Raw genomic sequence first — 25,357 nt, forward strand, 5'->3', positions numbered from 1 at the left:
TGTTTTAACAATGGTGTCTCATGTTGTCAGCCACAAGCCCCATCAGCAGTCTGGCCATTACATTCTGCATCAGCTGGAGCTTCTGAACCAAGCCCAAGGGCAGCCCCACAGAGTGCACTGCAGTAAACCAGCCTTGAAGTTACCAATGCATTGACTATAGTGGTCAGGCTACAGTTCCTAACACCATGTTACTCTGTTTGTACTCTGGTGAGGCTTCAAAAAGTAGACATTCCATAACGGTATTAAAGCCATAATATAATGAATTATCTCTTTGCTCCCTTGTTGTACATAGACGGCACCCTGATGCTCAGGTGCTCTCAGCTAATGTTAGAGACTGCAGCAAGACACAGGAAAGGCCACCTCTCTAAAGGCACATTTACATGGAAGCTTCTAAAGGGCTTGGAAGTGTTTTTGGCAACTTCCAAATTGTGCAGTACATGAGCAGAATGGGATTTCAGCCAGGTTGCTGCACCACCAGTCATGGAATCTGCATGACCAGCTTATTTTCAAGAAGGGGAAAACATACCATCTTGCATGAGAACATAAAAAGATCCCTGCTGGATCATACAATAAGCGCATTAAATCTAGCATTCTGTTTTCCTGCCAGATGCCTCTGGGAAGCTTATCAGCAAGACATGAAAGTAATAGCCCTCCCCTGTTTACTTGCCCTCAGTATCTGATACTCAGTGGTATACTGCCTGTGAACATGGAAGTTCCATTTTCAGCTATCATGGCTTTCTTGAAATCCATTTAAAAAAAAGACATTTAAGCTAGTGGCCATCAGCATAACTTGTAGTGGCAAATTTCACTTCTGGTGGGCTCCTGCTGGGAGGAAGGGCGGGATATAAATCAAATAAGTAAGTAAGTTAATTTATACATTGTGTGATGTAATAGTTTGTTTTTTCCCCTGTCTTGATGCTACTGATTTTTATTTTCATTGGGCAATGCTACTGTTATGTGCAAAGGAGAAAAATGGAAGTTTAAGTCTTATGCTGCTATATGGAGATGTCTTCAAAGAGATAATGAATGGTATGACATATAGGTCCTACGTATAACTTGTTAAGCAAGGTTAAGCTTGGTGTTCACATGCCTCCCCCAGAATGTATAGACTCCATTCTGATCATCTGAGGGGGGTGCTCCTCTTCTCAGTTGTGGTGAATAGGGCAGGAAGGTTTAAACCTCCCCACCTAGCACACCACAATGGGAATGTTAAGAATCCATCTCAGTTTGTTTGGGCCCCCAATGAACCAGGAGGTGTAGCTTGGGGGAATTCCAGATGAGGAGGCTGGCAGGCCAGATTAGGCCTACAGGCCAGAGGTTCACCATCCCTGCTATTGAGCCTTTGGTGCATGTAGAGCCTATTCCCATAGTTGTTCGTGTGCCTAGGTGCCTGTGATTCAGGGAAGGCACCTGTAAATAACCCCTGAAATAGCTGTATTTTTGTTTGTGGCCTTCGGAAGATAAAGGATTTTGTCCACAGTTCATTGCAACACCCATCAAATGCTTTTCCCATGTAAAGATTTTTGGCAGAATTTATAGATGGGAATTCCTACCTTAGAGAAGGTAATGAAAACATGTTCTCTTACTGGTAGGGACAAAACTTGCCTCATAAGACAGCTCTCTTTGTGTTGGCAGTTTAACAGAGTAGAAATAAATTTGTTGCACAAAATGTGGTTAGTCATCAACTTTCATGATTTTTATTTTTATGTTTGCTTGTTTTACGCTGCAAACCTTTATAGCTGATTTTATGTTTTCATTTGTGTATCGTAGATTGTTTGCATTATAGCAAGCCTAAGATCTGTTCCCATGTTTGGTACCTTTTTAGGACCCACCCTATTGTGATGTTGTTTAGGTTGCTTTTAACTGTTTTAATTATGTGTTTTAAAATTGTTATGACTCCCCCCCCCGGGACCTCTGGGTGAAGGGTGGGTAACAATTCTAGTAATAATTCTAGCAACAACAACAATAAATGATGGGCCCAAGCAACTGACTGACTAGTTGACTTTAGGGAGCAAGTGTAGGAGCCCACTCTATGGTACAAGAACGGCGAATAGCACCTTAGATTGAACACTGAGAACACTTCCACGCTGAATTGTTGTCTGCCTCTCTTTTCACAAGATTTTAGAGTGATGTGTGTGTTTCTATTCTGAACATTTTAGAGAAGTTGAATAAACTATCTGCTGCCTTGGTTGCACCTCTGAGTTTATCATACCTTTGGAAAGAGGCTGTGGTTTCGTGGTATAGATGTGCAGTTCTAGGCTCCTGCCGGGAGGAAGGGCGGGATATAAATCAAATAATAAATAAATAATAAATAGTTCCTGTAGAAGGTCAGTCCCCAACATCTCCACTTAAAGGGGTTTCAGGTTTTAGAACAATCTCTGACTTAATCCATGGGGAGCTGCTGCTGGTTGACATAGACATTGGGCTTGTCAGACCAGTAGTCTGACTTGTGTCAGTGGCTGCTGTCTCAAACTCGGGTGCAATCTCGAAGAAGTAACAAGACCTACTTCTTTGTAAACAAGAAGTATGTTGTGCCATAAGGCTGCTTTGTGTGCTCATGCGGTATTTGTTGTAGCTTGCAGACTCCACACACAGATCTAATTTTTATTTTATGAACCATGTTTTTATTGCCTGCTGTTTTTGGAATGATCTGTTTAGTATATTGCATGAACATATGCGTTTCTAGAATGCATCTTAAGATTCTAGAACATTGAACGTTGATGAAACAGGAGCATAAAAAAATTATACAAAACAACATTGGAATAGCAGGTTTTTTAAAACATCCCAGATTAACAATTAAATCTTTTGCATGTCTACTCAGAAGTAAGTCTCACTGAGTTCTGTGAATGCTTGCTCTTAGGTAAGTGTGTATAGAATTGCAGTCTAAGATATTTAAAATTATGGAGTTTTAAACAGGTGTAGTCATCCGGGAACTTGGTGTGTGTGTGTCTTAGACCCCTGCTTTTTTAGGAGCAGGATCTGAACAGGCTCCCTATATCTCCAGCATGCTGTGAACCAATCAGCATGAAAGGGCGGTGTGTTAGCCACTGCAAACAGTCTTCTAACATGCTTCTTTGTCCTTTCCTGCTGATTGGAACCAATCAGAGTGAAAGGAGGTGAGTCAGCTACTGAGAAGACTCTTCTCAGTAGCTAACACTCCTCTTTCATGTTTATTGGCTCCTAGGGGTGTCTTGTGGGAAAAGGCATTAACATTCTCAACTCCGCAGCAAACAAAGGGGGGAGAGGGCGTGGCTGTGACTAACATGAAGGGACCCTGCACTTCTGAATTTGCCGCTATACTACTGGTTTCAAACTTACAGAATTTTAAAAGCCTGAGATAATAAAAGTTTTTTTCGCTACTGCTGAAAGATAGCTGCATGGCCTGGGGGGGGGCACCTTATGGAGAGAGTTCCACAATGGAGGACCACAACCAAAACTGCCCCCTTTTTAGTCACTATCTACTTTTCCTCCAAGACAGGAGGGCGCTCAGATGAATGTAGGGCCAGATGATCTCAGTGTACAAGAAAGTTGATATGGGAGCAGATTTTTGCCCTGATACCTGGGTATCAAGTCATGTAATGCTTTGTAGGTAAATACCAGCACCTTACATTGTGCTTGGAAACTGAGAGCGAGTCAGCTGTGGAGCTCTTTCAGAACTGGTGTGATATGTTATTAATGACCAGTCCTGGTTAGAAGTTTAGAAGCTATATCCTGTAGTAATGGCAGTTTCTAAGCTGTCTTCAAGGGCAGCTCCATCTATGATGTATTGCAATAGTCTAAATAGTCACCACTTTGTGGATAGCCATGATCAGACTATTGGTGAAAGACACCCGAAGTCACTGAAGATACTTGGGCCTCCAGTGGCAAAACTGAATGTAGGAATGCTCCCAATTGTAAACCTGATCCTTCAGGGGAGTTCAAAATAGGTTGAACACCATCTCCTTGAATAGAAGGAATTCTGGTTAAACAATCATCTTGAATCTGGGAACTATTTTATTAACTAAACTGAAACCTTTGTAACAGAATGTACATATTCAAAGCACATTTGTCAAGCTACATTGAAACTCCCTTTGGAAATGTGCAATCTCGGAATCAACTCAGCGGAAATGCTTTCAAAAACAACATTTAAGCTTATTTTCTTTTGAATGCTATATATGAGTTTATTTTTTGCTAGATATCATTTACTCTTGAGTTTTCAGAACTATAAATCTCCTGTTAGTGGTAAATCCAATTATGAACTCATCAGGATCTTGACTGTTTATAAAGAGTGATTAATCATATAAGCCATGTGGAAGAAATAAGCAACTTCTGTGAGAGTAATCTCAATATATGCTCTTAACTAGCAGCCTTGTGGACCAGCTGTGTCAGTAATAAAATATAAGTGCTCTATTTTTTAATGTTATTTTAAACTAAAATTGCATGAATGATTAATTGTGATAAGTACTGAACTGTATTCTGGAGAGTACTGAGTTAGGAGTAAATTTTCAATCATCCAATGAATGGCTCTTGGAAAGCAAAAACCTTCTGAGAATTATTAGACACTCTGCTAGTTTTCAGAAAGTCAGTGTACAGGGGAGCAGAGCTCCAGGACTGTTTTCACAGCAGAAGAGATTACATCAGTGGCCAGACCACCAGGATAACTGATGGACTCTCCTTCTTTGGCAAGTGAATGAGGCAATAACAAGGCATTCAAGTTTCTTTATGACAGTTTAGCATAGAGGAAATCAGAGAGTGAGAAAAATAATCAAGCAGAGGCTGGATACTTCTTTCTATTTCTTTGATGGCATTTCTATTTCTTGCTAGCAGTTTATTATGCTATGTACTGCTGCTCTTTGCTGTGTGTGTTTAATATATATATATATCCCGCCCTTCTACCCTACAATAGGGCACTCAGGGCGGCTTACATTAAAATCGAACAGAAACGTAATAAAATGGTACACAATAAAGATCACAAAAACATTAAAATATATTTAAATACATAAAATACAATTAAAATACATAAAATACAATATATATATATATAAAATATATATATACACACACATATACACACACACATGTATATAGGGGAGTGGTACTGAAGGGACTAAAGAGGTAAAATTAAAATAAAAGGCTAAAATCAGTTCAGGTTCCACCTTCAGTCCCTCCCAAAGGCTCTCTGGAACAAGATGGTTTTCAGAAGTCTCCGGAAAACCAACAGGGAGAGAGGAGAGCGAACTTCTTCAGGTAGAGTATTCCAAAGCTTGGGGGCCACAGCTGAAAAGGCTCTCTCCGGCGGGCCTGTCAGTCTAACATCTTTCATTCCAGGCATGCTGAGGAGACCAGAGGCCAATGATCTTAAATCCTGGGCAGGTACATATGGGCGTAAGCGGTCCCTCAGGTACATTGGTCCAAGCCTGTTTAGGGCTCTAAAGGTCAGAACCAGCACTTTGAATTGGGCCCAGAAACAAATTGGGAGCCAGTGCAGTCGATAAAGCACAGCGATGATATGCTCCCTGTGCCGTACTCCAGTTAACATTCTGGCTGCTGCATTTTGAACGGTTTTCAAAGTCAGCCCCACATAGAGTGCGTTACAGTAATCAAGCCTTGATGTCACCAATGCATGTGTCACTGTGGCCAAGTCAACTGCTTCAAGAAACAGGTGCAGCTGGTAGACCAGTTTGAGTTGGCCAAAAGCACTCCTGGCTACTGCAGCCACCTGATGTTCAAGCAGCAGGGCAGGATCCAGGAGGATTCCCAAACTGCGGACTTGCTCCTTCAAGGGGAGTGCAACCCCATCCAGAATAGGTTGCAACCCTATCCTTAGCACAGTTTTCCCCTTGACCAGCAACACTTTTGTCTTGTCTGTATTAAGTTTCAGTTTGTTAGCCCACACCCAGCCCTTCACAGCCTCCAGGCACTGGTTTAGGATGAGCACTCCCTCGCTGCAATCAGGTGGTAGGGAGAGATAGAGTTGAGTGTCATCAGCATATTGATGACATTGTACTCCAAATCTCTGGATGACCTCTCCCCGTGGCTTCATATAAATGTTAAAGAGCATGTGAGACAGAATGGAACCCTGTGGTACTCTGTAGACCAATGGCCAGGGGGTCAAGCAGTAGCCTCCCAGCACCAATTTCTGGGTCCTGTCCCTCAGGTAGGACTAGAGCCACCGTAAAACAGTGCCTCCCAATCCTATCCCAGCTGGACGGCCCAGAAGGATACCATGGTCAATGGTATTGAAGGCCACCAAGAGGTCCAGCAGCACCAACAGGGATGCACTCCACCTGTCTGATGCCCAGCATAGGTCATCAAGCATGTCTCTGTCTGACTGTCTCTCTCTCTGTCTGTCTATCTAATCTTTGGAATTCTTCTTTGTGTTCAAGCAACTTCAAGTCTTACAACTTATAGATGTGCAGCAAGGTTGGTTTGGCAGACACAAATGAATAGCATATATAGCACAGTGACAGTATACATGCCTTGCATGAGGAAGCTTCAATCCCTGACCTCCTGTTAAAAAAAGATCTTGGGCAGCCAGGCTGGAGGACCTCTACCTGAGATCATCAGAAAGATAGTGTCAGTCAGAGGAGACAACAGTGGCCTAGACTAAGGGTGGAGAGCCTGTGTCCTTCCATTTTGTTGGACTGCAGTTCCCATCAGGCCCAGCCAGATTGTTCAGGAATGATGGGACTTGTTTTCCAACAACATTTAGAGGGCATCAGGTTCTCTATCCCTTCTCTAGGTGGCCAGTGGTCCCACTCCGTATGTTAGCTTCATATATTCAAAATGGCAAATACATAATTTTCACATTAATGTGTGGGAGTCAACCCTCAAAATGTATAGCTCGTTTTTTAGTAGCCACTGAAAGTAGCTTGAAACCCATCAACACTGCCATTCTGCTTGCAGTCTAGACTTCATTTCTTGCTTCTTGCTCATGGTTTGGCTGGCTGCTCCTTCATCTTTAAAAATCTTGCCCACACTGAAGCTCTTCATGAAAAATAGGACACATTGACTTGTTAGTCGCAAAGGCAAGCCACAATTTTTACACATCACTATGAATCTATGACATGTGGACTGAGTGGTGGCATGCACAGTGGAGATTCTGCTTGTGGCAAAGTGCTTAGACTAGAGGTAGCCCATATGGTGCATTCCAGAAATTGTTGGACTCCAGCTCACATGGCCAGCTCCACTGACCATCATGGTCAATGGTTAGGGTCAATGGGAGTTGTAGTCCAACAAGATCTGTTGGGCATCATATTGGTTACCCTGGCTTAGACAGTCCATGCACTGATCATTGCTTAATCCAAGCAGTAGGAAAAGAAAGCATCTGGCCATAAGCATAGAGGCTGAGTGAGCTGGCTGTCAGTCAAAGGTTCACCATCTTTCAGGATAAATCTCTTTGTCCACCCCACCTCCACCCCCAAAAGCGCAAAAGGTTAGCATAAAAAGATGTGAAATCATTGAACAGAATTCTCTAGAGACCTCCAGTGAAGGGATGAGACAATTGTGGAGGAGTTTGAATTCAGGTCCTGAACTCCTAAGTCACTTAATATAAACAGTTGCCCTAGAGACACATCTGGACTAGTCAAAGGGGAGTACTTGATCCTTTCCAGCTGTTGCAGTTGTGGGGGAAGATTTCTCAGATTTCAGATTTCTTGTTATTATGATGACAAGGGAGCAAGGTGATATGGATGGATACTATGTGCGTCTGCTGGGCTCTATGAATTGGTTTAATATGTTCTCATGAAATGATAAAACTGTGGCTCACAATGTTAAGGATGGTATTCCTGAGAAAGCAGGACAGTTGCTAAGGGAATGGTATGTTTCCCCCCAATCTCTGACTAGACTGACTCAGGAGGCAGAGAACCATCATTCATTATGTTTACTGAAGGTGGACCCACAAACATTAATGCTTCAGTAAGACGAAGGTGGATTGGAGGTATACATTAAGAAAATATACAGGCAGAGCAATCCAAATCCTGCCTGTGGGAACTAGTTCAGTGGCAGATCTGCTGCTGCATTGGAAGGGCAGAAGATGAGGAGGGAGTTTTTGTTTTGAGTTTTTGCTCTGCCAGCTCCAGGCTGGTACAGCAGAGGGTTCTGAGGACCAAGGCCCTCATGGGATCCACAGGACTTTGGATCCAGATTCATTTTGGGGGGGTGACGTTTACCTTATCCTAATCCCATCCAGTAGCTCAGAGTGAGGATTAGGATTGCATATTAACTGCAAGGGCAGTTTCTGCAATGAAGCCAGGTTGACATCTGTTATGAATGGATACTTTATGTGCAGGGTATTGTGCCTTAAGGCAATAGATTTGTCTAGGTAACTTTTGAGCTATTTTATTTCTTACCCACCCTTTCCCATAAGGTCTCAGGGCAGGTTACAACAATTATAAAACAAATAAAACAGTTTCAACCATAAAACAAGAAAAGTGTAAGAACAGTTAAAAACAGTTCCACATATAAAAACAATTAAAAATAATTGTAATACAGATGCAGACTTTGATAACAAGCTCTTTGGTGGCAGCTCTGTGATTTTGTAAAACAACTAGGGGTTTGCAGCTCAATGTTTAGCTGACTGGTTTGAATGAATCAATGGAGTTCAGTGCCTTCTCCCCTTGGCTCTCCCAACCATAGCTTGTCCTGTTCCTACCTCTTGGATGAGATTTTGCTGCAAAAGCAAAAGGGGCCAGTAACAAAGATGCTGTACAGAACTCTTCAATGAACTCTTTTTGTGTACTCTTCATCAAGGATATTTGGAATGTATTGCAGTGAGATGTATTTTCCATTTTCTCAAGCTGGTTTCCTCTGCAGTTTAGCTCCCAGACCCAGACTTTTATTTATTTTTATATTTTATATATAAAATTGTTTATATACCATCAATTCATACAATATAACATGGCAGTGTACAACAATATTATGCAATAAAAAATAAAACACCATAAAACAGTTAAAAATGATCATTAAAATGACTGGCTGATCGAGAAATTTACACAACTACATAGACCTGTCTACAAGGTTCCCTCTGCCCGCACATCCCCCCTGCCCTCTAATTCCTTTTCACCACAGCACATGTCCTTAAGCCCTATGTAATGGTTTTTTCACCACAGGGAGCTGGCCCCAGCTTTCAACACTGCTGCCATATGCATCTTCCAGGTGCATCTCTTTCTCTCTGTTTAGGCACTGTAGCCTCTGCTGCTGCCACTGAGAAAGCAAACTCATCCCCAACAGATCAGCACATCCTTCTGGCCCATGCCGAGTCTCACAATCCCCCCCCATTTTTTTCTGACAGACCACATGCACATGTGCAAGCCCCATGGCACAGAGCTGAATGAACAGTAATAGATAGTGGAAGAGAGTAAGTCAGTGACATGCATGTGCAAGCCTTCATTGACAGGTTTTTTTGGGGGGGGGATGTGGGAACATAATTTTGAAGGTCACATGCCTCAGGGTTCTCATGACTATATAGTACTGTATTCTGTGGTTTGTTGTGAGGAAGAGTGTTTTGATTCCAAAGTGATTGGCACAGAACCACTGTGGTTCAGTATTAGAGGGAATGATGGCTATGAATTCATATGCAAGTATGTGTACAAAAGCTGGAGGGCAAAACAGCAAGAATCGGACAGCATTCCTGCTATCCAGATGGTTCAAAAGCTTTCATATTGCACGTTGGAATGAATTATGCTTCAGTTCTTTTTAAAGAATTCAGGGTTGTCCATTGGAATCAAATCTGCAGGTGGCATATTTAAGGTTCCAGGATTGTAGTGTACTTGCACTCGAATATTTGGCCATTGACTTGGAAATAGACATGGGCTGGTTCCAGCTCATTTAGCTGAGTTCTCCTCTGTCAGGGACAAGGAGTAAGGCCAGCACAGCTGAAGCATTGGAGCCAGCTCCTGACTATTTCCATATAAAAATGCTTGGAGTATAAGTTTATTTTCCCCTCTTTTTTTTTTTCAGCCCTAAATTTAGCCTCATGGAGAAGCTCCTTTGGCAGTGAGGAGATGGCAACAGTGACAAACTAGACCCTGTGGTAGTTCTAACATTTCCTAGCAAAAAAAGGTCTGGCTTCATTCATGTCTGTATTTTGTCCACAGCCCAGCGCTCTGCTCATGAACTTCCTATGGTTGAGAGACAAGATGTTGACAGCTGCCTAGTATATGGTGGACAACAGATGATCCTAACTGGCCAGAATTTTACTGCAGAATCTAAAGTCATATTCACAGAGAAGACACCAGGTATGCTGTTCTTTGCATTAGTTCTCTAATTAGACTGATCAAGGAAAGCCATGGCTTACAAGACTGGGTCCTACAAACATTTAAACAGAACCAGCATAATGTGGAATGAATTCAGTAATTGGAACTCCTCCCATGAAGCCAATCGGGAAGAAAGGGGTGAGACACTATAATAAACTGGCATTCCATGTTCCAGCATCAGGGAACCACTCAGGAGCAAGGAATGGAGTTTGCCATTGCTCCGGTGCTCTCTTCTCCTGACCCCAATCAGGTAGCTATCTACCTCATGTCCAGACTCCAGTACAACCCAACCCAGTGTCCTTATAGCATATAAGTTGCCTCTTATAACTTGCATCACCAGAGGTAGGTAGGAGGCTGGAACGGGATGGAAGTTCCCACAATGGAGATACAGCTATAAATGTCATGCATAAATATTTATTTATTTATTGCATTTGTATACCGCCCCATAGCCAAAGCTGTCTGGATGGTTTACAACAATTAAAAACATTAAAAACAAATATACAAATTTAAAAACACATTTTTAAAAAGCAATTTAAAAACACATGCTAAAATGCCTTGGAGAAGAGGAAAGTCTTGACCTGGCGCTGAAAAGATAACAGTGTTGGTGCCAGGCGCACCTCGTCAGGGAGATCATTCTATAATTTGGAGGCCACCACTGAGAAGGCCCTCTCCCTTGTTGCCACACTCCCAGCTTCCCTCGGAGTAGGCACCCAGAGGAGGGCCTTTGATGTTGAGCGTAGTGTACGGGTGGGTTTGTGTCGGGAGGGGAGTTCCATCAGGTATTGTGTTCCTAAGCCATGTAAGGCTTTATAGGTTAAAACCAGCACCTTGAATCGAGCTCGGAAACATACAGGCAGCCAATGCAAGCGGGCCAGAATCGGTTTTATATGTTTGAACTGTCTGGTTCCTGTTACCAATCTGGCCGCTGCATTTTGCACAAGCTGCAGTTTCTGAACCGTCTTCAAAGGCAGCCCCACGTAGAGCGTATTGCAGTAATCTAACTTGGAGGTTACCAGAGCATGGACAACTGAAGCCAGGTTATCCCTGTCCAGATAGGGGCATAGCTGGGCCACCAATTGAAGTTGGTAGAAGGCACTCCGTGCCACTGAGACTACATGAGCCTCCAGTGACAGAGATGGTTGTAGAAGAACCCCCAAGCCACAAACTTGCTCCTTCAGGGGGAGTGCAACCCCATCCAGAACAGGTTGGACATCCACCATCTGGTCAGAAGAACCACCCACTAGCAGCATCTCAGTCTTGTCTGGATTGAGCCTCAGTTTATTAGCCCTCATCCAGTCCATTGTCGCAGCCAGGCACTGGTTCAGCACATTGAGAGCCTCACCTGAAGAAGATGAAAAGGAGAAATAGAGCTGTGTGTCATCAACATACTGATGGCAATGCACTCCAAAGCTCCAGATGACCACACCCAACGGTTTCATGTTGATGTTGAACAGCATGGGGGACAGAACTGACCCCTGCAGAACCCCATACTGGAGAGTCCAGGGTGCCGAGCAATGTTCCCCAAGCACAACCTTCTGGAGCCAACCACCGCCATGCAGTCCTTTCCACTCCCAACTCAACCAGTCTTCCCAGAAGGATACCATGGTCGATGGTGTCGAAAGCTGCTGAGAGATCAAGGAGAATCAACAGAGTCACACTCCCCCTGTCTCTCTCCCGGCAGAGGTCTTCATACAGGGTGACCAAGGCTGTTTCCATGCCCAGACCAGGCCTGAAACCCAACTGAAATGGATCCAGATAATCGGTCTCATCCAAGAGTGTCTGGAGCTGGCCTGCCACCACTCGTTCAAGGACCTTGCCCAGGAACGGAACATTTGCTACCGGCCTATAGTTATTAAGATTTTCTGGGTCCAGGGAGGGTCTCTTCAGGAGTGGTCTCACTACCGCCTCTTTCAGCTGATCAAGGCTGTGTTGACTCCCTTCAGCCTTTGCCCTTCACTGTCTGTGGTCTTTAGCAGAAACTCTTCCTCTCCTTTGCATGCCCCAGACCTCCGTGCCGTAGATTAAGCACTGCTGTTTTTACTCGCTGCCCCACAGAAGCTTATAGCAGCCAAGGGCAGGTTAGCAAAATTTAACATGGAAGTTTAATAGGAGACAATTTTCCACAACCGACCTTCTGTATTCCTCTGCTTGTTACATGGAAAAATGCAATTAACAGTCAGAAAATGAGATATGTGTCAGTAAACACATTCCTGTAAATTGGCTTTATGGGATAATTTTTTGTTTAACTCACCTGTATTTCATCCAAAGCGGTCCAAAGACTTTTGCGTAGTGAATACATACTGAATATTGAGTGGAAAGAAATGCAGGGGGTTGCCTTTTGACAGGCCTTGTTCAGAACAGGAAGACATTCAACTAAACTCCCCAAGAAAACTCCCTTACAGCTAGACAGCCTATCAGAACACGTGCTGCCTCCCTAATGAACAGGCTACCTTCCCTGGTTGCTAATCAACACCTCCCCCACTCCCCAGCTAGTTGACTTGCTGACAATAGAATTAACACACACACTAAATGATCTCTGCTGTTGCACCTCCGACAAAACATACAATACCTTTGACCACAGCGAGGAAGACTGTAGCCAGGTGACCTGTGTGTCTACTCAGTTTGCTGTCCAGGTGCTAACTGTTGATGGGCAACTTCAGTGTCTCTGCTATCCATTCTTAATGGAATGGATGGGTGGTAGCTCAATGGTAGAACATCTGCCTTGCATGCAAAGGTCCCAGGTTCAGTCCCTGGCATCTCCAGATAGGGCTGGGAGAGACTCCTGTCTGAAACCCTGGAGAGCCACTGTCGTCCAATGTAGACAATAAGCAGCTAGATGGACTAATGGTCTGACTCGGTATAAGGCAGCTTCCCATGTTCCTAGTGGCCTTTATTTTTAAACCAGACGTAGGCCAGTCAGCCTTCAAATAAATTACTCCTGTAAATAGAAGACTGTCCTTTCACAGGCCTTCAGTTAAAGGTCTGTCCTCTGTAAAACAGGACCCACGGCCACCCTGTTGATGACTGCTGATGCAAACAATGGTAAATTTGTCCCTCCAGATTCATCATTACTACCGCTTTCTATGCATTCAGTGTGGCCTGCTATGATTAGCCGCAGCAATGCTTTGATTTCTGACCTGAATCGTACTGACCTAAAAAAACCAAAAAACTTTCGCATGGACTCATTGTTTTCACTAGGTACGTAGCACACAAGTTCAAACAATGGCGATGACTAATAAGAATGCAGCACAACTCATTCACATGCAATTATTAAACAGTTAAGGCTGATCCTTAAAACTCTGACTCATGTTGGGGCTACTTTGCGCTCTCTCAGGGACTGGCTCCTCATGTCATTGAGGCTTATAAACATTTTTTTTGTTTTAAATGTTACATTAAAGCAGAATCCCGCCTCCTCCTCTAATTTACCACTTTGGAAACTAGTTCTGAAACTCTCACAACTTATAAGAACCACCCTCCAGTGGTGTGCGGAGAGCTACTATTTTTTTAAAAAACTGAAAAAAGTTGAAAGCCTCATTGTTACCTGTGTTAGCCTGTGTGTATGTGGATGTGGACACATAATGCAGACTGCTGAAGGGAGCTGTAGGCATGGCTGTTTTACCTGAATTATTACTGATTCTGGCCTGCTTGCATTGGCTGCCTGTATGTTTCTGAGCCTGAATGAAAGTGCTGGTTTTAACCTATAAAGTCTTACACGGCTTGGGACCACAATACCTGATGGAACGCCTCTCCCGACACGAACCCACCCATACACTACACTCAACATCCAAGGCCCTCCTCTGGGTGCCTACTCCAAGGGAAGCTGGGAGTCTGGCAACAAGGGAGAGGGCTTTGGTGGCCTCCAAATTATAGAATGATCTCCTTGACGAGGTGCGCCTGGCGCCAACACTGTTATCTTTTCGGCACCAGGTCAAGACTTTCCTCTTCTCCAAGGCATTTTAGCATGTGTTTTTAATTTTTTTTTTTAAAAAGTGTTTTTAAATTTGTATATTGTTTTTAATGTTTTTAATTGTTGTAAACCATCCAGAGAGCTTTGGCTATGGGGTGGTATACAAATGTATACAAAAAGAGGGGGTGTTGTTTTTCAGTCTTGCAAATGGGCTATCACCCACACCGGTCTTTGTGCTAGTTTGGGAAGACTCACACCAGGAGTTTCCATCTGAAGGCGCACTTTTTGGACTATACAGACGAGAACCCTTATTGTAATTAAGTTAGTCTCTATGTTATTGTTCAGCTTTTTTGCTTAGTTTTTTGATGTTCTTGATGTTTTAGATGTTTTTGCTTTGTACGTCGCTCAGAGTGGCTAGGTAACCAGCCAGATGAGCGACTAATAAAATTATTCATATTATTAGTATTATTATTATAAATAATAAGAACAATAATAATAATTAGAAAGTCCCTTATACTGTTCACTTAGGGTGGCTTTGCAAAGGTCCAGAAAATTTGCTAGTTCATAATAAAGTAAGTAGCCTTTCTGCATATCCATATAGACCCTATATACCCATCTTAGTCATTTGTAGAATACTGATGGCCGGGAGGGAGGAAGAACCAGATCCTATCTGCTTCCCTCTGATTGGCCCCTTGGAGTTGATGTTTTTGTCATCACAGGCAAACAGGAGAGTGGCTGTTTACAAACATGAGTTAAGGGAGTTGCAAGGCTGACCTAAGCCTAAATCCTTTCCTCAGTATGCAGCATTGTCCTGTACGGAACAGCACAATACCAAAATATTACAGAAAAAGAAGGATGTGCAGAGGATGATGCATCTCCATGTACAGAAGCAGTATGCTACTAAATACCACTTGCTGGAGAGCAACGGCAGGAAACGGCTTTTCTCTTCAAGCCCATGGGTGCTTTTTGAAGGCATCTGGCTGACGATCTAGCAAGGCTCTTATGTTTTTCTCTGTTCTTAAGGATGTATTCTCAAATGGTGTCCTTCACATCACCAGGTGTGACCGTCCTTAAGAAGGATCCTTTCCTTTATGCACTTCTATCTCTTTGTGTTCCACAAAGAATGGCTCATGCTTTAAAATGCCTACCCATCACCAATCTCCTTTGCTGAACTAGTCACATATTGTAGGATGTGGCAGGAGACTATACTTTGGAGTTCAACTTTCAAAGGTCACACAGGAGCCTCTGTACATGTGGAGTACTTAAGCCAGCACCTATTTGTATATGCTAATTCATTCAAGTATAGGCAGAGTAAGAGTTGACCATGGCAACCTTGCTTAACAGCATAGTCTGACTTAGTTTGCATGTTCCTGCCAGAATGCTGATAAGCAACTCAGAGGCAAGCACAGCCACAACAAACCCATTGTGGGTGGGTTGCACATCCTCCTTGGTGACACTGTCACTGTTAATTTCCTCTTTCAGATAGCTGAGGCTAAGCAAACACCTGCCTTTTTTTGAAAGGAAAGGAAAGTACACTAGCACTTGGGGGGGGGAAGCATACTTGCTTATGTCTCCATGTCACTCTGATGACTCATGGGGACATGTATATCCCAGCTGTACTTTCACTTATCACAAAATCTGCTCAGCCATGTTGCTTAGTTAACACTAAGCAAAAAAGCACTCATTATGATGTGGATGGTGTTGGTCTTACGTACTGCAAAGTCTCCTGGGGGAGGTGCAGTGCATTTTTGTACAAAGCACACTGCGTGCCTTGCAGCCCCCTTCCAAGGAGAGCCAGGCCACTGTTGCCAGAAGCAGGCAACACCATTTGTCCTTACTGTAAGCATGTATTCAAGTATAGGATGGCAACATTTATTGGGAGAAAATAAAGAGGTGCATGTAGGAATATCACAGGTGTGAGGATCATACTTGTTGCTTCCCTCTGGTAACCCCAGCCATTGAGAATGAAGAGAGCCAGAGGCAGCACCCAGCATCATCAGGCAGCTGCTGTGTTCCCTGCTGCCCAGCAAAAGCTGACGCTGGCCCTGGGCCCCCTGCGCTGAAAGCTCCCTACTTCCCAACATAATTATTCAGTGACCCCATTGCTTTATGGAAGGGGTGGGAAACCTTTGGCCCTCCAAGTGTTGCTGAACACCAACCTGCATCAGCCCCAGCAAGCATGGCCATTGGCCAGGGATGATGGGAGTTGTTCAGCAACATTTGGAGGGTCAAAGGTTCCCACACTTGCTCTAGAGTGGGATATTAAAGTGTCAGTCTCCACCAGAGCCTACCATTTACATTTCCCACGAAGACCTGGAACGATAGGGACATAATGGGTAATTAATGTAGACGTAGCAGAGGACACTTTGCTGGGATGGGGCTCAGACCCGGAGCCAGCCAGGTTTCTCCTGTCGGTACAGCTCTGTCCTGGGTTCTGTTTCTTGGACAACAGGAATGTGAGTGACAAAAGTTGCCAACAGGCTTCTACATAAGTGAACTGTTCAGTGAACAAAGAGTCACCTGGCACTGAAATCCCAAATGGATTTAATCTTCATTCCCCAACACTTCATTGTTGGGAGCTAATGAGGTGCCCCAACTGAGAGGGTGAGCTTTGAAAGTCCATAGTTAGAATCTCATCTCAGCCACAAATTCACTGGGTGAGCTCAGGTATGTTGCATTGTGTGTAGTTGTGTTGCTTAATTTTGTTTAAAAGCAGCACCACAGCAGCAGAGAGTAACAGCAGATGTTGAAATGCGAGTGTGCCAGCATGTGCGTGTGTTTGCCTGAGAAAGCAGGCTTTTACCCTGCATCAGCATCACTGAGACTGAAGACTTAGTAAAATAAGAAAAGCTACTTTATTTAGAGAAATACATAGTAGATAGACAGGCATACCTAGTTCTAACTAACTAGCTAAGTTGGAGGCATAACCCCCAGCTGTGGGAGTCAGCCCCATGCTCGGAGAGAGCAGAGACAAAGGGATGTCTCCTCTCTCCTGGACAGCCAGAGAACAAAGGAGTGGAAAGGGCAGAAGGAAGAGGGGCAGGTAAGCTTCCCTAAAAGCGTCACAGTCTAGCGACAGAAGGAAGTCAGTTAAAGCATCACAGGTAAAAGGTAAACAAAGCCTATCCATCTGGAGGACCTTAGCTCTATCTTCCTTCGTAAACAAAAGAACAAAACAGGAGTTGCTCTTGCCCCACTTCCAACAAGGTAGGGGTGGGAGATGCAAAATCCCCAGGGCCTGGACCTTTGGGAGTCCCAGGTCTCTGGGGGCCTGGGCTTGAAAAAAGAAGCAATACTTTACAGAATAAATTTTGGTACCTCAACAGACCAGACAGTGGCTATAATGTCTGTTGCTAAATTTCAGCATATCCACGTCTTCTATAGGCACTAATATTTATACAAATCAGACATGGCAATGTGCACCATACACTTTGAGAGTCTCAAGGTGAAACCAGAACTAGTATGCCCCAGTTCGCAGAACTGCTGGGCCCTAGTAGGAGGCTTCAGTTCAATTTACAGAACAGCTAGGTCCCAAATAGTAAGCCACAGTTCACAGAACTACTAGAACCTAGTTCAGTTTACAGAACTGCTAGGCCCCAATAGTGGGCCCCAGTTTACAGGACTACTCGGTCCCAGTAGTAGGCCCTGATTCACATTTGCTCAACAAGAGCTTCCTATTGTTCTCTTAAGGGAACAGCAAACACAGGGGCAGGTAAAAAGAAAGCTAATACATGGGGGGGGGTCACCTCTTTTTGTGTGTATCTGTGACTGGAACAGATTGGAACAAGTCTACATGTGTTTTGGCATTGTTTTAAGGCGAAATTAACATTATGGAGTACAAATACAAGTCTAGAGCACAGAAAAGTGAGAAAAAAATGTGAAAAATCAAAAAGGTCAGGCAAGTTTATTCAGCCTGTTTGTTTCAAAACTCATCATGAGGTGGTGATGGAGATAGTGAAGGTCAGTTGTTGAATGCTGAAGCATTATTAGAAGAAAAAGCTAATGAGGATTCTGGTGAGGAAGAACAGCAGTGCAAAATTACTACTCAGAGTAAGAATAGATTGATATCAAATCTCATTATTGAACACTTCATTGTGAATTAATTTGCCTGTACACTTAGCACACCAGAAGAAATTTGCATATTTTAAACTTTCATTTTTGTGAGTAAAACCAAATATGAAACACTTGTTCTTCAAACATCAGGTTAATAATAATGTACAGTACTAGTGTACAGGACTTGCAGGAAACTTAGGACCACTGTGCATTTTCTGGACCTCCTTAGTAGGTTCTGTACTAAGTACTGTGTACAGTTCTGGTCGCCTCATCTCAAAAAGGATATTATAGAGTTGGAAAAGGTTCAGAAGAGGGCAACCAGAATGATCAAGGGGATGGAGCGACTCCCTTACGAGGAAAGGTTGCAGCATTTGGGGCTTTTTAGTTTAGAGAAAAGGCGGGTCAGAGGAGACATGATAGAAGTTATAAAATTATGCATGGCATTGAGAAAGTGGATAGAGAAAAGTTCTTCTCCCTCTCTCATAATACTAGAACTCGTGGACATTCAAAGAAGCTGAATGTTGGAAGATTCAGGACAGACAAAAGGAAGTACTTCTTTACTCAGCGCATAGTTAAACTATGGGATTTGCTCCCACAAGATGCAGTAATGGCCACCAGCTTGGACGGCTTTAAAAGAAGATTAGACAAATTCATGGAGGACAGGGCTATCAATGGCTACTAGCCATGATGGCTGTGCTCTGCCACCCTAGTCAGAGGCAGCATGCTTCTGAAAACCAGTTGCCGGAAGCCTCAGGAGGGGAGAGTGTTCTTGCACTCGGGTCCTGCTTGCGGGCTTCCCCCAGGCACCTGGTTGGCCACTGTGAGAACAGGATGCTGGACTAGATGGGCCACTGGCATGATCCAGCAGGCTCTTCTTATGTTCTTATGTTCTTAAGTATTTACACCATTTGAAACAGCATAGAAATTAGGCTGAACTGTTTATAAAGTACACATCTCAAAATAATGCTGAATATATTTAAAAAATTGCAGCGCAAAAGGTCTTGCATTTTTCAAAGATTATTTTGAACAGCACATTTTTTAAATAATCATATTAATTATTATGTCCTGATAAATATTTTTCATTCCTTTTCAACCTTTCTTGCCCTAAGTTAAACCTAAGTCACTTAAACCTTGTTTAAAGAAAGCAGTAACATTTGGTTTATAGGAAAATTTAGGGAGGGCCCCCACAATCATGCACCTTACCTGGGCCCACTGCCAGTTCTCAGCAACCCTGACCTCATGCAGCCCATTATCTCTCATTCTAAGCCCTTTTCCTTGTCATCTGTAATGGGGTTAATAATATTCACCCCTCTCATGGAGTGCTTGTTGCATTACGGAGTTATAGGGCATTTTGCAGTTTTTTGAACAATCTGAAAAGGTGCTGTATAATGCTCAGTGTTGTTATTAGTTTCATAGGATGGAGAGTTCAGCTTTTTCTGAACTCCAGGCCACTATTTCATACCCTACACTCATGCATCATTGAAGTCATTGCCTTAAGCCAGTGATTCTCAAAACAGTGCGCCCAGGCACACTGGTGTGCCCTAAGAGGTGGCTAGGTGTGCCTCAAATATTATGAAAGTATATTTTAAAAATGAGAAGAAACCCATTTGTATAGGGTAATAGTTTTCTATAATTTATTTTTATTCATAGTTTAAAATATATTAATATATTTTTAATTTTGTACACAAAGTGTGCCAGAAAAGTTTTATATGTTTTACAGTGCGCCGTGAACCAAAAAAGTTTGAGAACCGCTGCCTTAAGCAATGTTAGAGGCCTGGCCAAGGCTGAATTTCCATACTCAGTCCATACCCCTCTTCCCCCAAACCAAACACAGCCTTTAGGCCCTGAAAAATGGAGAGGGAACAGACACTGCATGCTTTTCCTGACTGCTTCTCTTCCAGGGAGACTTACATGTGCCGGATCACTTCTAAAGTGAATCAGCAAAGTAACCTTGCTGAGTTCTAAGTGCCTATTGGATCAGAGAAAGAAGGAAAGTTAGGCCATTTTTCCACATCATATAGACCTCAAACCTAGGTGCTTGGTTGCCATACATCAAGCTTGTGCCTTGAAAATAACTGACCCTTGCTGTGTTGACTTGACCACACTACATATTAATGAGATCAGCAAGTAGCTTATAAAAAGGCACAGTCATTCTAAGCCTGGCACAGGAAATGGTGGAAGGAAGTGAACTTTGGGGGACTGGGAATTTGCACGTTTGAGCGCTAGCAGCAACTGAATGAAGCAATTGTGTTTAAGAGCCCAGTCTATGCATTGCACATGTAGCATGTTTATTTACACCATCTGTGGATGATGCATACTGTGGTGAGTTGTATATCACACTCTTAAATGAACATAGCGATGATTTAGCTATTCACCCATTCTTCCAGGTTGGGGAGGGGGAGTAACAATTGCTTCTAGGTAAGTGTAACTCATTTGGTCATGTCTGAATTCTGAAGTTGCTGCATCAAATAACATGTGATGTGGAGTTATTTGGGATTTTCACTAACCAATGATTCTTTAGTTAACTACTGTGTCTCTGTCTTGATCACTGAGATCTTTTGGTGATTCCCCATGCCCCTGAGGTTTGGTTAGCCTCCACCAGGGACCGAGCCTGTAGTGTAGCAGGCCCTGCCCTGTGGAACTCCCTACCAATAGAGGTTCGGCAGGAATCATCCCTTCTTTCTTTCAGGCATCTCTTGAAATCCAAATGATTTAGACAGGCCTTTTCACATGAATTTTTTTTTCAACCAATGTGGATTTGTTGATGTTTTTATTAATTGATGTTAATTATGTTTTTATTGGTTTTTAATTTTATCATGTCTGTATGTTATAAGCTGCCATGATGTACTTTTATGAAAAGTACAGCTTATAAATATTTTAATAAATAAATAAAGACACCAGATACCAATATTCCATCATACTCTTTTGTGACCAAGAAAGAGAACCCAGGATAGGCTTGTGTGGATAGGTGCAGGTTTCGTTTTTTAATAACTGGTTTGACAGGGACATGTATGGCTTTCACACCAACATAAATGGATAGTGAATGATGGCCACTAACTTCTATATGGAAGAGTAGAGGACTGCATTTAAAGACACTGCCCACTACTCCTGCCCTCTGTTCATGCCAACAGGTGGCATGGCCCTCACTGTCATGCAAGGTTTTGTTGTGAGTGCATGCTTGCAGATGCACAGACATGCCACTTAATGAGTGGCCTGGCAAGCTGCAGTATATCCCATAATTCCTTGCTCCCCCATTCTCTTTATCTTTACAAAATACATAACACACCTAGAAATACAGATAATAGCAGCTGTGCATCTCTCTTCTTTGCAGGGCTGTTGAGAGGAAACACAATCCAATCCTGGTTTGCTGGCAAATCTGATCTGCGCAAATACTAATGTGCCTACTTTGAACAAAGTATCAAACTATATCGAAGTGGTGCCCTTCAGATGTTGTCAACTTCAACTCCCATCATCTCTGCCCATTGGCAATACTAATTGTGGCTGATGGGAGTTGTAGTCCACAACATCTGGAGGGCACCATGTTGGCGTTCCCTGAAATAGGGTTTTCCAAGAACCAGAAAGTTCAGGATGGAATCAGAGCACATGAGGGGGGGAGAGAGAAAGAAGGGGTGGTCTGTGCAAGTTTATGGCTAATTAATCTAATCCCAAATTTTGTAGACAAGAGACCTGCTTCCGCTCACTAGTGATGTTGCCAGGCGTGCTGTCTTGTTTCCAGAATCCAGCAGTGGGTTCCTACAGGCAATGCATAGCCTTTCTCTGTCAGTTCCTGCAGAACAATGGAATGGGCCAGTTGTTCAACCATCCCTGCAGACATCCACCTGTTCATTACATTAGTGAAAGACAACCTCCTTGCAGTTTGATCTCCTCTCCTTAAGGCTTACAATCCTCTTAAGAAGAAGCTTTGCAGTGTTTTAAAAGCCCAGCTGGCAGATTGCTCTCCAAATGTCCAGTATTTTTTTTTAAGGATAATGGACTGGAGACTGTAGAAAGCTGCATAATGAAGGTGCATTGTTATCTCAGGCTGGCTGTGCATGTCCATCACTCTTTCCCGCCATCACCACCACCACCACTACCACCCACCCTCAACTCATAGATACGATTCTGTTTTATTCTGGCTTACCTTTGGTTATTTTCTTCTGGATCACTTGACTTTTTATTTTTTATTTTTAGTTATTAAGGCTGCAATCTTATGCACATTTTCCTGGGAGTCATTCCTATTCAATTTTAAGCATATATATATAGGATTGCCCACTAAGTTCTTTTATTCCCTCCAACTATTCCTGCTCTTAGGATTTTTCCATAAGATCAAGAAACATCAATAGGAAAGGAGCAGCATTTTTCTTTCTTTTGAGATGATCATTTAAGGATTCATCGAACAGTTGTTTTCTATTTCAAGTGAAATTAGAGTTAGGAGTTTAAATGGATGGTGAGGGCAGAAACCATAAAAAAAATCTGCTGTGCTGATGAGGATACAACTCCCCCTCCCCTCCCTAGTCAATGCCGGGAGTTGTCCTAGCAATATCCAGGTTTACCAGAGGTTGGGAGAAGGCACAGCCCCATTGCCCTGCAGCAAACCATTGATGGTGCTCCAGTTGGTCAGATGAGTCACAACCATTTTCACCCTGGGAACAGGGCACCATAACCTCTTCCCTTTGGCTGTTGAGACTGTTCTGACCAACAACAGCAGTGACTCTGTGATGGTTCCTAGACTGTTATGTCTCTTGACATCTGGTATGCCTGGGGTTTATTACAGTATAGTTGTGCGTTGGGCCCTAAATCCTGATGCTTGCATAGATTCTTATGTTTGGTGTTATTCCCATTTTAACACACACACAAGAAATAAACATCCAGATGTTATGGAACAGTTCACTGAGAAGTAGCCCAGTACAGAAAACCGCCCTATGCCCATTAATTATTCTTATGCCACGTATGGATTGATATAGTTGCCTGTATTTGTGTGTGCCTGTTTAATGTTGGTTTGGTACTGCTAACTTTTATAGACTTGGTTCAGACATAACTCCTAAACATAGTTTGGTGCTACATGAGCTAGCCTTGGGCGCATACCCTCTACCCTCTATACTCTACCCTCCTTTTCCCTCCAAGCTATGGCTAACAGTTCTGGCTTGCATATCATTATTGTTGTTGTTGTTATGATAATAATGATAATAATAAAAGGATCTGTGTTTGTTTAAATGCATACTTGGCTGTCTTCTGTTGGACACAAAAGCCCTTGTCTGATCTCCAAGTCTAAAGGCACACTTTCTCATCTTCCAGCAATTACTTTTTATTTTATTTTATTTATATGCCACCACTTCAGATACTCCACATGCACAGGAGACTGTTCTTATTCCCATTTGTCCATATTCGAGAATTCCAAGGAAAGGGAGGTGCCTTTTCCTCAAGATATCCAATAATCAGCGTATATGAAAACTGTGTACTAAATGTTCATTGTGTTAGACTGCAACACAAGACACACTTTCTTGGGGGTAAGTCCCACTGAACCCGATAGAGCTTACTTCTGAGTAGACATGTAATGGACTGCAGACTTAGACAACAGCCATAATAGCATTTTAAATACAAATGATACATGCAAAGAACAATACAAGATACTGTGCAATTGGTATGCCACATAGCTGATCTTGTTTGGAACCTTAAAGCCAGGCTTACAGGCTTTTGATCCAGCAGGGCTCTTCTTAGGTTCCTATGACAGCTTTCCTTAACTAACTAATATTTTAGGACCCGCCCTAATCATTTAACTCTTGCTTTAACTGATTTTAGTTTTGTATTTTTAAATTGTTGTAACCTGCCCTGGGACCTCATGCTGTAGGGTAGGAAGGTGGGTAAGAAATCTAAACATGAAAAATAATAATTCATTAATAGGCAAAAAAAATCGCGGTTTGGGAATGTACCTATAGCCAACAGATATTTCTATCAAACTTTAAAAAGCAGGGAAATTGGGCCACTATAGTGAATGCACCAGGGGAGCAAGAGACCTGACCTCCTCTCTGAGGTATTGCACTGCCCTTGCTACAGTTTCTGCAGAAAATCTAACCTAGAAAATTATATTTCTCTCATTATTCATCCTAGAAATCTGTGTCAAATTTATTTTTATTTCAACGCCTTTTTATTGGTCAATGTCATATGATGGTGAAGATAGCCTTTTTTGTTTCAAACTAGAGGTTATGTTCTATTTCTATTTTGGGTGCATTAACAGTTGCATCTGAAACTGCAGTTTGATGTAAAATCAGACTGATGACAATATGTTACTACTTAAGCAATGACTCTGTCTGTTCTAGAAAACAAACTTGGCCTGCCCAAGATGCATGTTTTCAGCTTGCCAAGCTTAAACCACTCCACTTAAGGAAAGGTGGGCATGATCAATTAAACACATAGAGCACACTTAGAATTTTGCTAGATTTCACCTCCCACTGTTTTATCTTGTGCAAACTGAGACATTCTTCATGGCCATTGGAAACTATTGGAAAGTATTCTGCAGAACAGTCAGTGTCATTATTCCACAATTGTTTTTCGAGTATTTTTTAGTGTTGCTGTACTTTACATATATTTAAAGTGACTATCTGAACTCTATCAACTGTCTTAATATTGTTGCTTCCTGCCTGCTAAAACAAGGTGAGCACAGCACATGTCTTGCTTCTGTTGTTTGGGCTGATTGCAGGTGTTGCCCCCACTCACCATATGCTCAGAGGCACATGTTACCAAATTCTTCCAAGCTACACAGGAATTGGATTGGACTGTGAAAGACCAACCCAAAGTGTGTTTACATTTTTACAAATGTGTAGGGCAGTACAATATATCAGAGAGGAGTTCAGGTCTCCTGCTCCCCTGGTGCATTCACTATAGCTGCCCAATTTCCCTGCTTTTTAAAGTTTGATAGAAATATCTGTTGGCTATGGGTATGTTCTTAAACCGCAAGGTTTTTTTGTCTATTAGTGAATTTCTCTGCTTTTCAATCTGGGAGGTAAGAAATGGGATCCTGCGCAAGTTTGCTGAGAATGGATTGATCATTTGCATGCTTATTGAGCTCAGTGGGATTTACTGCCATGCAATCATGTTTAGGATAGGTGAAACTGACCACAGGGGGATGGGAAGGGGAGGAGCAGGAAGAGTAGGGGTAGGGGAG

At 42.8% G+C, this 25,357-nt stretch overlaps 1 protein-coding gene across 6 annotated transcripts in view; it reads left to right on the forward strand.

Moving 5' to 3' along the window:
- The window catches only part of NFATC2 (nuclear factor of activated T cells 2), a 205,799-nt gene that overhangs the window by 88,634 nt on the left and 91,808 nt on the right, over window positions 1–25,357 (forward strand). For all 6 annotated transcript variants that reach the window (XM_061631257.1, XM_061631258.1, XM_061631256.1 and 3 more), the window contains exon 6: window positions 10,077–10,217. In XM_061631257.1, coding sequence (XP_061487241.1) covers window positions 10,077–10,217 — 141 coding nt within the window. The remainder of the gene's footprint in view (window positions 1–10,076; window positions 10,218–25,357) is intronic.

This window comes from Rhineura floridana, chromosome 6, assembly GCF_030035675.1.
Source record: "Rhineura floridana isolate rRhiFlo1 chromosome 6, rRhiFlo1.hap2, whole genome shotgun sequence".
Lineage (NCBI taxonomy): Eukaryota > Metazoa > Chordata > Lepidosauria > Squamata > Rhineuridae > Rhineura > Rhineura floridana.